At 39.6% G+C, this 14,859-nt stretch overlaps 1 protein-coding gene across 1 annotated transcript in view; it reads right to left on the bottom strand.

Moving 5' to 3' along the window:
- Positions 1–12,653, bottom strand: part of RIMKLB (ribosomal modification protein rimK-like family member B) — a 35,308-nt gene extending 22,655 nt beyond the window's left edge. The window contains exon 1 of the mRNA XM_010022143.1: positions 12,479–12,653. Within this exon, the coding sequence (XP_010020445.1) occupies positions 12,479–12,653 (175 nt within the window). The remainder of the gene's footprint in view (positions 1–12,478) is intronic.
- Positions 12,654–14,859: the final 2,206 nt, after the last annotated feature.

The raw sequence follows: 14,859 nt of genomic DNA, 5'->3' as shown, positions 1-14,859 counted from the left end.
CCCTACACCTAAGTTTTCCAAAGCCTGGCTAGTAAACAGCATTGATAGATCCAGCACAGCCCCCACATGTCTGCATATACATTATTTACAAAGAATGTATATACACAATATTACATTAAAAAGCTACATTAAGAGAAAACTCCTGAAGCCATGAAGTCAAGCACACAAAGGTTAGCAAAAGCCACAACTAAGGATATGTCTGCAGCATTGATGTGCTGTCTTCAGCTACACGAACAAACATTCCTTCCCCCAGCAGCATACATCTAACCTGCACAGGAGGTAAAGCACTCAACAAGCAGCTACTCAGCACTCTATCTTCTTTTACATCGTTCAATGTGTAGTCCATGGATTGGTGTACTGAAACCCTTGCTTGAAACACACAATTATTCATTTCTTCTTGAGTTTAATTTATTGTGCTTCTCACAGTTAACATCTAAATGCTTCACAGACTTAACTTATTTTGCCAGCACCACAGGAAACCAGTGAGTATTCTACTGATTTCCAGCATGGGGAAGAGAAACAAAGAGGTTAAGTGTAAAAGGAATTCTAGATGCCACATTTGGGAGGCCACGGTTCCTCAGCTGCTGATGCTGCTCCAACTGACTTTATCTGTGGATGCAAGTGTTCAGCACTTTCCCAAAGCTGATCCTAGCATCCAAAGTTTGGGCACTCAGAAAATGCAAAAACATGCAATTAAAGGCAATTTCCGAGCAGTCCAATTTAAATCATCAGACTAACACTTTTCTTCCAGCAATATTCTGCTTCAATGTCATAAATGTCTGTGACCACAAATAGTCCTCTTTCACTATGCTGCAAGTTACGCTTCCAGAGCGGAATACTCTGGTACTAAGGAGAACGATGAAAGAGCAGCATGTGATCAAGTAATTTAAAATGTAGTATCTGAAAACAAATACACAACAAAGGAGCCGAAAATGCAAATTTGTTTTTGCTGATTTCTAATTTGGGAGTATTTGCTGCTGCTACTCAGAACAGTATTTTGTCTTTACATTTGCAGATAATCAAAAGCAAACTTCATCACTGGGCACCTAAGTAACACAAACATGACACTGATGGACTAGCACATGAGGGTTAGAACAGTTTCATCTACCATACAGTCCCCTGACACCGCAGCTGACAGCTAAGTGTCAGCAGCACTGGGCCAACAGCCTCTATGTTGACCAGCACTTCAGGTGAATTGGGCTCTACTGTCAGCAAGTAATTGTGTAAACAGCTGGCAAAGGAATGTTTTTCTCTGCAAGAGAGAAAAGCTCTGGAAGGTTTGATTCCACCCCAAGCACTGGAAGACAGCAAATACTGCAGTCAGCTTGCTTTGCCCCAGTCACTCCCCATAGGATTCATCCCCCTAGATGTAACACCTATACTTCCACTTCCTTTCTGTCCCTCCTTATTCTTCCAGTTCATTTCCAAACTACAGACTTCTCCTCCTGTCAAGTAGCTTCTTTGCCTGCAATTCTGAATACCACTCTAGCCACTCAGTTTCCTGCCTTGCCTCCAAACTTGTTTTCCATTTGAAGCTCCTTGTTCAGTTGGCATCTTTTCCCAAGAAGTTTCAACACACAACCCATGTTCCCACTGGTTTCCAGCTCCAATTCCCTTCTTGAGGGAAGCAAACGCTTAATCAGCAAGAGTTTCACTGCAATCTTTTCCTGTTACCACTGCTTGTTCCAGCAGGTTTGCAAAACATGCTGCCTTCACTTTTCCCCACTGACACCAAGTCCCCAGTCCCAAACCAATTTAACTCTTCTTATCCCTGCTACATTTGAATGGAGTATTTGAATACTTCACATTTGAATACTTTACTCCATTCAGGTCTTTCTGTCAGTGAGAGGAGGGATAACCAACAGGAAAGGAAATACCCATTTTAAATTGTGTACTCAGAGCAAACTGTAGCCCATCCCACAACAGACAAGGCTACAACACCAGAAGTGCCTTTTTTTTTTTCTTGTTTTTAATAACAGAGGGGTATGTTTCCAATATTTTCACTGTGAAGCTTAAACAAGCCGTTAAGATATTTTTTTCAGACTATTTCAGACTATTTTTCAGACTATTTTTTCAAAGGGTAATAACTTGGGACAAATTTATGTCTACTTTAATGGGTATAACAAGCCACTTCAGTCAAATTTAGCTCCTGTTCCAAGCTAGTTATTTCAAAAACATCCTTAAAATTTAGAGAAAAATAGAAAAAAAAAAATCTTTTCTCCTTGAAGTGCCTTCCTTCCACTGAATTGTTCTGCAGAAAATTTCCAAAGCTCCCACAGACACTTACGACTTAAGGGGTGACAATGTATTAATAGAGAAGGACAAATTATAAGCAATAAAAATCTGGTTTATAATGGAAAGGTTTGGCTAATTGTAATGTTAAGACGGGTGATATAAAACCCATATGTAATGGCAAAGAACACCTCATACAATGTTTCATCAGATACAGGATGTCGCTTTAGGCATCCTAAACCTAAGTACTAAATGCCAAGATTGCAGATTGTTCCTGCACTGGTAAACCACTGCAGTCATACTGCAATATTACTGAGGATTTAATCTGTGTTTTCAAAAAGACATAAAATGTTCAGATTACTATTATGTGGGGATTACCAAGTAAAGCAGTTACAAAACTAAAAAAAGCCCCTGTGATCTCAATCTCCAAAACCATCTACTGCTGATAGGTTACACTCTTCTGTACTGAAGCAATATATACATTTCTGTTCTATCATGATACATGGTACTGTCAGTTCGTAAAATGCTGTTTGAACAAATGGTCCCAAGGTAGCAAAACCAAACAAAACCACTAAAGGCCACAATTCCCTTGAGTGCCAAATTTAATTTCTTCTCATCTATTTAAGCAATGTTTCTATCAAAAATTAACCCCTCAGATGATTCTCAATCAGGTCTAAGCAGCTTCAAGAGCTAATTAAAATATGAAGTCAGTAACTTTTATTAGGGGTGGGGAAAAGCAAGAGAGATCAATTCAGAATTGAAGACCTTCGCAGTACTATGTGGAGCATAAAAAGAAACTTGGAAGCAGAAGCTTGACTTTTCACACCAGGTTCACAAAGGGACACCAGGTTAACGAAGGGATTTTGGCATTTTTCGAAGTAAGCATTTGGTGGGGGAGAAATTCTTTTACCTCATCATTCAAGGACACTTACTTGGGTATGGAATCCAAATACTGATACAGTCATTAGGCTACACAGTTTTCCTAAGTCAGTCTCTCTCTGGTCGTATCAATCTGTTTTGTGTTACATAAACCAAGTACCTACTAGGTCATAAATGAAAATATAACCCTAAGGTAGGGCATGAACCTGGGAAGAAATACACCTGCATTCCATTACTTCCTCCACCTAAGACAGAAGTCTTAAGAGAAGTCTCAGGCAAATGCCCCCAACTCCAGCTTTTCTATGCTGCCAGCTCTTCCCTCCATGCGATGGCTCAATAAAGGCCTGAGTAGGCTCAGTGGAGATGGACAAATATGATGTGCTTGCAAAGACTGGAAGTGCCTGACCACATCTCTGGCAGAGAAAGCTGACCTCACACTATGACAAAAGGGACTGGCAGTTAAGATAAAGGGTTGTAACAGTTAGGGGGACTGGCTGACTCTCAGTTGAGTATATCAACTGGTTGTGTAAATGATTGTCCAGGACAGCAAAAAAGAAGCATGAATGTCTTCCTGAGAGAACCAGACCAGTACAGGAGAGCAAATACAGGGCTCAGCCCAACCTAGAGTATAAAATCTGAATGAATATGCAAGAGTTTTGAACAGAGCAATGGGCTTGAGCTGGCTTAAACCCCCTTATGCCTTCCCATTGGTTGGGGATGCCCAGTGTTGTCATAGTGAGGGTATCAGATGCCTGTAACGAGAATCACTTTTGTAATGTGATCCAACAGCTCCGTCAATGCTACTTATTTCTATTCCTAAAACACTAAAAAATCCAGGAGAGAACACTGGCGTATTGAGTCTTTTTACATCACCTCTTGCCAAAATGGATCAAATCGCTAGTCTGCCTCTTCCAGTATCTGTTCTTCCACTACGCTAGTACTGGGCATGTTTAATTCTCCAACATTTCTAACTATATCATGCAACATCATGTGTCTGAAAGAGACAGAACTTCCCTCGTGTTAAGCACATAGCACAAGTATTCCATTGGATTACCTTTTTTGCCTTATCTTTAGAAAGGAACACATTCCTCTCCCCTCTCTTTTCATGAAAACATATTCCTAGGATCTGGAAGCCAAATTCTTCACTGGTACAATTCCACTGAAAGGCAAACATATACACACCCCAAAAAAACCCCAACCAACCAACCCCAAGCAAACAACAGAAAGATGCCCTTTGGGGGCATGAATAAATAAATAAACCCCTTGCAGATGTGTGGAAGCGAGTAACAAGCACAGCAAGACAGTCCCTAGTTCAATACTTGCACTAAATTGAAGTACAGATCAAGAAAACATTTCTGTATAACAGGAAAAGCCTTGCATTAGGTAAAGCACTTCATTAGTGTAATGCTTGTAGGGTTTCCCTGAGAACATGATCAGAATACCTTTGTTCTCAGGTGTTCTACTCATGTTGTCAAGCACATAACACATTCTGCTTATCAAAGCTTGCTTCAACTTTTGACAGTTATAAAGGCATTTTAAAACTCCGTAACACACTTTAAATCCTAAAATGGACTGGACCTTTAAACAGATACGGGATCATCTAAGCTTTTCCTTTCAAAGAACAATCATTAAAAGGACACCATCAAAGATTTTTACGACACTGTAAATGTTAATTATTTACAATATCAGCAAATAAAAAGTGTCAGTTTCATTAGTGACACTTTTTTTTTGTTCTCCTTTTCATTCTAATTTTTTAATGTAGAAAAATGCAGATATAAGATGAAAGCGTAACTCTTGAAACCAGTATTTTACCACATTTTATAGTTTTAAGAAAGTAAAGGGACTTGTTCATGGCCACTGGCACTCCTAGAAGTCTGTATCAGTTAAAACACAGGACTGCACACTGGAAGATCCCTCTTGTCACTGAACAAAGTTGCTATACCAGTCTCTCTCATATTCACAATCACTGCCTGTCATTCACAAGTAGAAAACTGAAGCTACTATCATTGCTTAACGAACACGTACTGCTGACTTCTCTGATCAGAAATCCAGTAAAGTTGTCAGTTGTTGTCAGTTTTGTAAGTTTTTGTTGTGTTGATACTTGTGGTATCTCCTTATGTCTCACACACAAACACACATTCTTTGCCCTCCTGATCCATGTGCTGCAGCTCTTTACATGTTGCTACCTGCCTCGGAAGACTAATGCAGCGTTAAAAAACACCCTCCACCAAGGAGAGGCTGGTTTAAAACTACACCAGTATGCAGAACTGGGTCACAGTGCAACTGCTCAGACAACTGTGCCAGCACAACTTGCTTAGGTGACACAGCACTGGAAGAGGAACTGTTGGAAAAGTGACACAGAAACCCCCAGCCAGTTAAAGACTCATCTGAGAAACATCAGACCCATTTTAATTTCTTGACTGTGATGTATGGAACACGCCTTTCATCTTGCTTTTGTGGTTTTTTTACATTGTTTTTCCCCCAGATAGCCATTCCTGATAATTTGTACAGCAATTAAAAACCTGGCAAAGCTTTCTGGCATTTTCAGCTATGGTGACATGCACATCTGTTCAAGATGATATGTCCAAGACAAGTCTGATTTTCCTGGCTGACTGTGTTGAAACATGCAAATCAAACTTCAGTCCTTAACACAGTCCTCTGAAATTACCATAATAAAATACTTCCATGCAGAAACATTCCTACCTCTCCACCTTGCAAAGACAGCTTTGGACTGAGTCCACATCTACTATTGATGACATACTGACATCTACTGAAGAAACAGAATGAATCTGAGATGATCAAATTCATTATTAGTGTTTCTTATCTAGCATCAGCTTGAGATAACAGGCAAGACTAAAAATCTCTGCTAGGAAGGAGAAAAACTGCAAGGACATCCAGGGTCACCAAGTATAAATCCTTTCTTCCTATGTGAATCCTAAGGAAGTTGTGTTTGGTGGCACAGTTCTGGAAGAAAACAATTCTTCCTAAAACACGTGGCAGCTGTTGAAATGCACTGTTATTAAAATATGTTTCTATGATAATAAAGCAAATGTATAAATTGCTGCTTTTTCTACAACGGATGTATTTGTCTAAGGTATCTAATGGTGGGGTGGTCACAGTCACCCACCCCTAAACACAGCTACAATTTCAGAATCCCCTCTATATACTGCCTACTAGTAACACAGCTGAGTAAGATTTAATATCAATCAGACTGATAAGCCACTGGTTTCCACAGCCAAAGAAAATCAGAAAGCTTCAAGTGGTTCTGAGCCCAATACTTTCAACACCACAAAATTCACTTCATGCCTAACCACCTTCCAGTCCTTTGCACACAATGCAGTTTCTTCTCCAGCTCTCACTACCGAGTTATAAACTACTACTACTTGTACTAGTACTAGTAGTAATACAATCGCTTCCCAACTCTGCAGAGGAAGCAATAGCTGCTCTGGCTGTTGTTAGTAGCAGGAAACAGGCCAACTCTGCAGTGCTCAACAAGGCACCTTGCCAAGGCCACTTGCCTCTGCTCCATCGCTCCCAGAGCCATTGCTGAACACTGCAGGAAAGCTCCCGCAGTAAGGTGCACCAGGGCACTCCTGAAACAGTCAGAGGAAGAGATTATGTTCCCTATTGCATAACAGAAGAAGGTTTTTGATGACCTAAAGATGATACAAAATTATTAAGAGTTCTAACATTTTGATGTAACAACCATTTCATTGATGTAAAAGCCCTCTTTTATCATGGATCTAGCTGCTAAGAGTACTTTTCTTTCCATTACACTGAAAACGTAGGAATTTGTACCCAACCTTACTTTTTTCCCCAGCTTTCTATACTTTACAGAAATTTGACAGACATCTTTCAACTATCCTGATTTCTCCAATGCTATCTAATCCAGATTTGATTCTTTGTGAGACAAAGAATCAAAGATCACAATTGTTTGTTCAGACCAAATCAGAAATGAAGGCCAGATCATATGAAACAAAAACAGATTTCGCAAAATGAAAGACTTTAAACGAAATAGTGACTAATACTGCAAATTTCAGGCCCGAATGCCTAAACCAGCACACCAGCAACCTTTACCAAGTTAACAGACTCTTACCTTCTAAATAAATGCTCCATCCCTGGCAGTGTTCAAGACCAGGCTGCATAGAGCCTTGGGCAACATGGTCTAGTGTGTTGCGTCCCTGCCCACAGCAGGGAGTTGGAACTAGATGATCTTAAGGTCCTTTCCAACCCAAACCATTCTATGATTCTATGAAATACTTCCTCTGCAGGAAATATAAAGACAAGACATCAGTTCCCAGGTGACACCCATCTGACTTAAGACAGCCAATCATACACAAAGTATTACTGTTTAAGAACAATTACTATTATCTCCTTTTTATTCCTCAGCTAGGCTGATCACTTGCCTTTACATTCCCAGAAGAAAAGCCAAGAAAGTCTCAGAAAAGTTAACACTTTGTTTTATACTTTAGGACATGCCAATTCCACTCACTCCAGCATTTTTAATAGTTGGAAGTTCATGAAAGCAACACTCCTTAAAACTACTTTCCTTCACAGGACAGTATCAGAAAACACGGAGATTCCAAACACCTCATATAAAGGAAAGGTAAGTTGCTGGCTCAGTGATCTCCAACTTCTGCTATTCTGGTAGCTAAGAATTTTAATTAAGATACTGTCGTATATAATTTTAACAAAGGAAAGATCCAGATTTCCCTAGCATCTTCTTCACCAACAAACAGTTCTTAAACTGTGTTTCCCGACAGGTAAGGCGTGCAGTCCATGGGGAAGGTTACTGCTAGGTCCTATACACAAGTGAGAAGAAAAAGAGTGCTCTCTTCAGAAAGAGGAGACAATGAACGAATCACCTTTCATTTCTTCACTAAGTCTCATAGTATGCTTATTCCCTACAGGCTTTTTCCACCTCCACACCCATCCCACCCTGTACACTACTGCTCACTAGTTTCAAGTTCCCCAAACCTGCTGTATCACTGCATTAGCAAACTTAACACATGTAATTTTAAACTATTTATCTAATGGGACTCACTGTTAAGACTTCAGATGTGTGTCGGAAAACATCATGTACAGTTTTGTTAGATTATACGCTTTAAATGAATATAGGAATCACCAAACTACATTAGGCAACTAGCCATTTAATTTCATAACCCAGTGCATTCCTTACAGCAGTAAATACCAGATGCTTCAAAGAAACACAAAAAAATCCTAAAGCTGACACTATGAAGCACCCCAACCATAAGAAAATTCCTCTGTTTTAAAGAATGCCTTGAAGCTACCATTAAATCAACATAAATACGAGCCATTCCCTAGAAGAGCAACACCAATCTCCCCTGCCCTCACGTACAACGTCATGCTAGCAACTGCATGACCACAAAATGGGTTGATGCAGCAAGTTATTCCAACAGAAAACTGTTCCTTATTTGGGTGGTGTTAGTGTTCCATTGGATTAGCCAACTCAACTCACATTAATGCCAGATCCTGCAAACAAGCAGAGAATTTGGTCAATCTTTTTTTGAATTAGATTAGTTTAGCTACAACATGAAAGCAAGCCAAGACAGACATTAAGTCCTTACACAAGCCAAGCAGCTAGAGCAAGGCAGGAAAGGGGCAAGAACATGGCTGCTCATTTCCACAGTAGATGATACTTGACCGGTTTAGCTTCAAGAATTTAGCTCTTAAGAAACAGACTACAGCCACACGATAGTTTGAGCCAGTTTAAATCAGAACAACTGCACTATCACCCTCCACTTTTTTCCATACACGCACTCCTGTGCGCCAATGTTGCACGTCTGGTTTAATAACCATTTCAGCAGGTTCAGCCCACCAAAAAAGCAGAAAAATATTGGTTTATGCAGCTGGACTTTCCCACTTATTTTAACTTGACTTTTGCCTTGGAGATCTACAGAGCACTACTGCCAGTGTGCCAAGGGAACAGGAAGGCATGGCTCGAGTAAGCAGGCACTTACTTAATTAAAGTATAAACCATAGTTATTTTCAAAAACTATTTGTTGAACTTAACTATTTCCAAACCAGTTCAAGCATAAATGAGTTTAACAGTTCCCTTCTAAACTTAAAGAGAAAACTTCAATTCTACATCTCTTAACTTGCATTTACAATCATTTTTGGACTCATGCTGTATTGAGTCATGTAACATAGATCTTGAGGATATAGCAGGTTCATCATGTGGCCAGTAATACTGGGGCTGGGGTGGTGCCTAGGATGCTGGGTCATCCCAAGTTGTGGAAAGAACCAGCAGGGATGGCTGTGGCTACGTTGTTGGCTTGCCTGGGAATCCAGCCATGCTTCCCATCCAGCTCTGCAGTACAGCAAAGTATCGCCCCAAGGAGTCACTACTGCTTTGTCCACTGTCTGAAACAACCCTACCTCTCCCTCCCCTTTTGGCCAAGTCAGGTACGTGGCAAATCTTCATTCTCTGACATACATAGATCTTTTAAGAGTTTGAGCACTGCAGAAGTTTTCCGTATCTGTCTGTAGCTCTGGGCTTCTGTGATATTCACACCAATGTGCTCTACTGTCAAGAGACATGTTACATGCAAGGTACACAGCATGTAACCGGGGGAAGGGTCACACATCCCACTATTCTGCTCCATTTTCTTAAGTTCACAAGTGTCTTTTCTATTCTACCTCTGTGAAGTAAATCACTTCAAGCTTTTTAATGTCCTGTGCCGAGTTTTCAGACTCCAAGACCAGTCATGTTCCTGACAGTCAGCAAGTCCACAAAGAAGTATTCCTGGTTATGCCAGGAATACCACATTTGTAAAGTTTTAAACAGCATCCAACTTGACTTTGCAAAGTCAACATTCTTTGAACAATTCATTTGAGAAACTGCCTAGGTTTTGAAGGACAAAAAATATATAAAAGCTCTAACCTGAAGTGTGAGTATGTGAAAATCTCCAATACCATCTATTACTCTCAGAGCCCTGTACTGCTAAGCTTTCAACACAAACAATGGCAGAACTGGAAGCAAAAGCAGGTTATTATCCACTGAAGATACATTCTCTACATCAGCTTTACTCAACCTGGATCCCCCACACAACAGTAGATAACAGAAAGGGCAGAGAATGCATAGCTCCTGGATTTTGTTCCAGGACACCTTTTCCTAGGCCAACTGAGGACTTTAACAAGGAAAATCAAACACTTTTGCTTGTGTCCTCTACCAGAAATCTGTATCAAAAAATGTAGGCAAGCACTTAAAAAAAACCCAAAAAAAACAAAAAAAAACCAACCTGGAAAAATAAGAGGGAAGATTCTTCATCTATCTGCAAGAGAAAGAACTGTTTGATATAAGACAACCCCACCACCCCACCCCAAAAAGATCACAATTAGGTCAGATTATTTGCAAGAAAATTTCTATCCGCAATCTTTCAGCATTTTTATCTTTCTTCATTTCAAAAGGTCAGTTATTTACACAGTTTAAATGAACACTTTGTGGGAAAATAATTTCCTTTTCTTATATTCTCTTTCTAGTCATTTCCTTTACTTTTCTCATTCGTGTAACTACACATTCCTCAGCACTGGTTTTCCAACTTGCATACTTCATCTTTTCTTCTTGCAATAAATGCAGCATTAGGAGGCATTAAACAGAAGAGAGCAGAAAGGCCCACAATTCATGCTTGCCATATTTAATTCCCAAAAAACAGGCAGAAAACACATCACCAAGAACTAAACACAATACTGAAATGCTGAAGGACCAGCTCCGCATCTTAGAGGCTGCAGCTATAATCTAGGATGGCTGCCTTCACGGAACATGCTGTCCTAAGGCCAGCGCACTCAGAAAAGTAAGATATTTAGACTTTCTGACAAGAAGTTGCCTTGATACGAACACATCCTACAGAATTTCATGTCTCTGATAAAAATCATAGATATGCCAGAATAAAAGACAAAATTAGTAAATAAAAGTTTAGTAATACCAGAATAAAAAAGAAAAATCCTGTTTTCCCATGCATTTGTTTGATTCATGATACAGAAAGGTAAAAACTCTGAACGAAGTTCTTCCTCTGAGTCAGTTTTAAGATTTCCCTCCTATATAGATTCCCCAATAATGAACAAGGTACAAGATCACATGGCAACCTCTTCTTCAGGGCTGAGGGTACTTTTATGTTTTCTCTATATATAGAATCATTCTAATACAATTTTCAGAAATTTAATCTTTCTCTGGATCTCCACTGATTTTTTTTACTGATATATGGGGAAGAGAAATGGAAGAAGCAAAGGTACAAAACAACACTGAAGACTCCTTCCTTTAGAAAATCCAAATTAAAGAGTTGGAAAAAAATATAATAATGTTACACAGCTTGACATTCTTCCCATAAGCTTACTATCTATAGAATCATCTTATTTAACATTCCTAACACATTTTAGTATCTTGCTTTTCCTTTTAATCACCACAGAAAAAAAAGCTAATAGGAAAACAGAACAGAAACCTTATTAATTTACTTTAAACACTGTAAGTTGTTGTAATAGTTCAAATTTTTCTTATGCACATACTTGGTTTTTCAGCCCCATTCTTTTTTGGCATATACATTACTGTATATACATCTGTACAGCAGCACAGAATCAGAATCATAGAGTGGTTTGGGTTGGAAAGGACCTTAAGATCATCCAGTTCCAACCGCCCTGCAATGGGCAGGAACACCCCACCCCAGACCATGTAGCCCAAGGCTCTGTCCAACCTGGCCTTGAACACTGCCAGGGATGGAGCATTTACCACTTCTCCAGGCAACCCATTCCAGTGCCTCACCACCCTCACTTTAAAGAACTTCTTCCTTGTATCTAACCTGAACTTCCCTTGTTTAAGTTTAAACCCATCATCCCTTGTCCTATCACTACAGTCCCTGATAAAGAGTCCTGCTTTAGTTATGTCACATTATTACCTCTAGCTTCATGACAGTTGGTATTGTCCACTGAATATTCCTTTTCACTTCATGTATGTTTGCTACCTTGAATTCAGAAAACAAACAGAAGAAAAAACTCCCCCTAAAACTCTTAAATGTGACCTATAAATTTCAAGTACGTATGCAAAAAAAATGAAACTCCATAATTCCTTCTTAATACAGAGGTCCTTATTCTGGAATTGATACACTAAAGCAACCCTCCTCTATGTTCTATAGAGGGAAGGCAAAAATATTTTCAAAGCAAATAAGCAAAATTAGTTAATTTGATTATTGCAATAAATGCTAAAGAATATGATGTCATCTACACCTACATGAATTAGGTGATGTATGGTATTCTGGCACACATGGAATTCATTTCTGAAGTGTACAGATGCTCCATTTTACAATCTTTTTCCAAGTACCCTTTTAGGACATTCCCAGCCTTATCTCATTCTCACCAAGATTTCCATCCTCAATGGTCAGCACCACTTCATCCATCACCAAGGCCCGGAAATCTAGCTCCTCTTCACAGCATTTGGCCTTCAGTGCTCTCAGGATCTCCTGCTGAGGGTAATCTTCTCTGATGCGACGGTCTGTTAAGAACCACAGCCTGGGAGCAACTGAACTGCACATCTTGGAGTTGTCTTGCAACCTTCAAGGTCTCCTTTCAATGGAACTTCTAGATGGTGGAGAAGATGAGACTCTGTTAGAGTACACAGGCTCCTATCTTCATATTCCCCACTGTACCAGGTCCTACTCCCTCTGCACAAGTCAGTCCTTTCCAATAGAGTGCAACTTCCAACCTCCAAGTGGGAAAGTAATGTCTACACCTAACCTGTAGCAGAAGCAACAACAGGAACAAATCCATTTACGTTCAATGGAATGAAATGGAATGGAATTCAAGGGAAAGTAAATGCTAGAAATCAGGTCTTGAACCTCATACTAGTTTCATCCACGAGAAGTACACACTTGACATAACTACTGGTACTAACAGTAGCATCCCCCTTTCTTGGCAGTACAAAGGGGCATGCCAAGAACTAAAAACATACGGACGGCCATCTCTGAAGGCCAGAATTTCAACTTCACTATTGGGATAATCCCTTACAAATGGAAGTAACAGCCCCTCTCCTAGGCACTGCTAAAACACCAGTGACAGACTTGACGTATCCCTATCCACCATATACGGAAGACAACAGAGTGTGCCAAATTCTTTATGTTAAAAGAGCGCTCCTGAACAAGAGGAAGAAATCCATGAAAACAAAATTTTCCACGTGAGTATTTCAAGACCTATTTGCTCTTACAAATACTTCACATCCACTGTATTATCCAGAACATACGGGGGGGGGGTTGGGTGGATGGGAGAAAATCAATAGAACAAGCAGCATCTTAAAGTATTAAGACTATCCAACATTAATAAATGGAACTTAAAGCAAAATCAAGGTTTGCATGTAAGTGCTAGCCCTTTCTTGCTCCAATTTTTTTTTTAATCACTCTTATATACATAAACAGCACCAGCAAAAATTCAGCACCAAAGCTAGAAAGAAAAACAGTTCAAACTGAAGAATTTAAATTTTGATAGTATTATAAATGATAACAGCAAGGTACTGCACCTTTTGCTTTGAATACAGAGGACCTGGACTACATTTGACCGTATACTAAAATATTTTCAAAGCTGCTAAACAGTTACAGTTAATGTTAATGGAATACTCATTTACACTCAAGAGAAACAAGCAGCAAAGTGTGGGTAAAAAAAATTGTGGAGAAAAGCAGAGCTGTTTTCTGCGACACATTTTAAACTTTCATATTAAATCAAAGAGGTAGAAATCGTTTTCACCAACAGAGCTTACATGAGTTTCAAACAGAATTGAAGGCTAGGACAGAAACAGGAGTTCTGCCGGGTAGTCCTAGTGACAGGACCTGTTGTCAACAGAAAATGTAAATGCAGAAAGACCGTAAGTATACAACTGCTTTCATCCAACATCACAAAGAATTTCAGTTTTTGTAGCAGGTCTTGAGACAAAAGGATTGCTTTGCCACATCCATGAGATGGGTTTATTATGATTATTGTTATTATTATTAAACCAAGTTTTTTCTACTAGCACAGTTTCTTCTGAACAAGAAGATACATTTTTAAGTGGACATTTTTATTCCTAGTACTGAGAACCACGACAACAAGCAAACTTTTTTCCCATTGCTTTGGTAAATGAGCAGCAACAACAAAGCCAAGGACTAAAGTTCTTCATTCTAACAGCTTGAAAGAAAGCAGAAGCTAGAGAAAGGCAATCCCAGATGCAGACCAGCCCCTGTCAGCAATCAAGATGCCCAAGGTAAAGCAGGAAGAAGAGTGTTTGCTCCCTGCAGGAAAATGGGTAAGTAAGGTTGTAAAGAATATTTTGGTATCTCAAAGAACCCCCTTTTTCTTCAAAGCAGCTGAAAGTGAAAAGGGCAAGATGAGGCTTGGGCTTGCAACAGCTGACAACTGTAAGATCCTGCCCCACTTCTGGCTCTCTCAACAATGGGTTTCTCTCCATGGTAGCTTGCAGAAAGCCTCCTGGGACAACATCCTCAGCCAACAATTGGAACAAACTATCTTTTCCAGAAATGGCACTGCCATGGCACAGTTAGGAAAGCTTCTTATCCATTTTTTTACTGCTATTTGCATGAATGACTGGGAAGACCACATAGCCCCACCTAACGCCTCTCCTCCGAAAAGCAACCCCACTTAACAGGCTGGCCCACCTTGCTTTGAGTAACAGCTATAGAACATGGAGTACATGCAAACAATACACTTGACAGACAAACATAATTAAAATAATAATAATAATTATAATAATAATAA

This window comes from Nestor notabilis, unplaced genomic scaffold (assembly GCF_000696875.1).
Source record: "Nestor notabilis isolate BGI_N333 unplaced genomic scaffold, ASM69687v1 scaffold1229, whole genome shotgun sequence".
In the NCBI taxonomy this organism is placed as follows: domain Eukaryota; kingdom Metazoa; phylum Chordata; class Aves; order Psittaciformes; family Psittacidae; genus Nestor; species Nestor notabilis.
The sequence above is the reverse complement of the archived record's forward strand: the minus strand, read 5'-3'. Positions and strand labels throughout refer to the sequence as shown.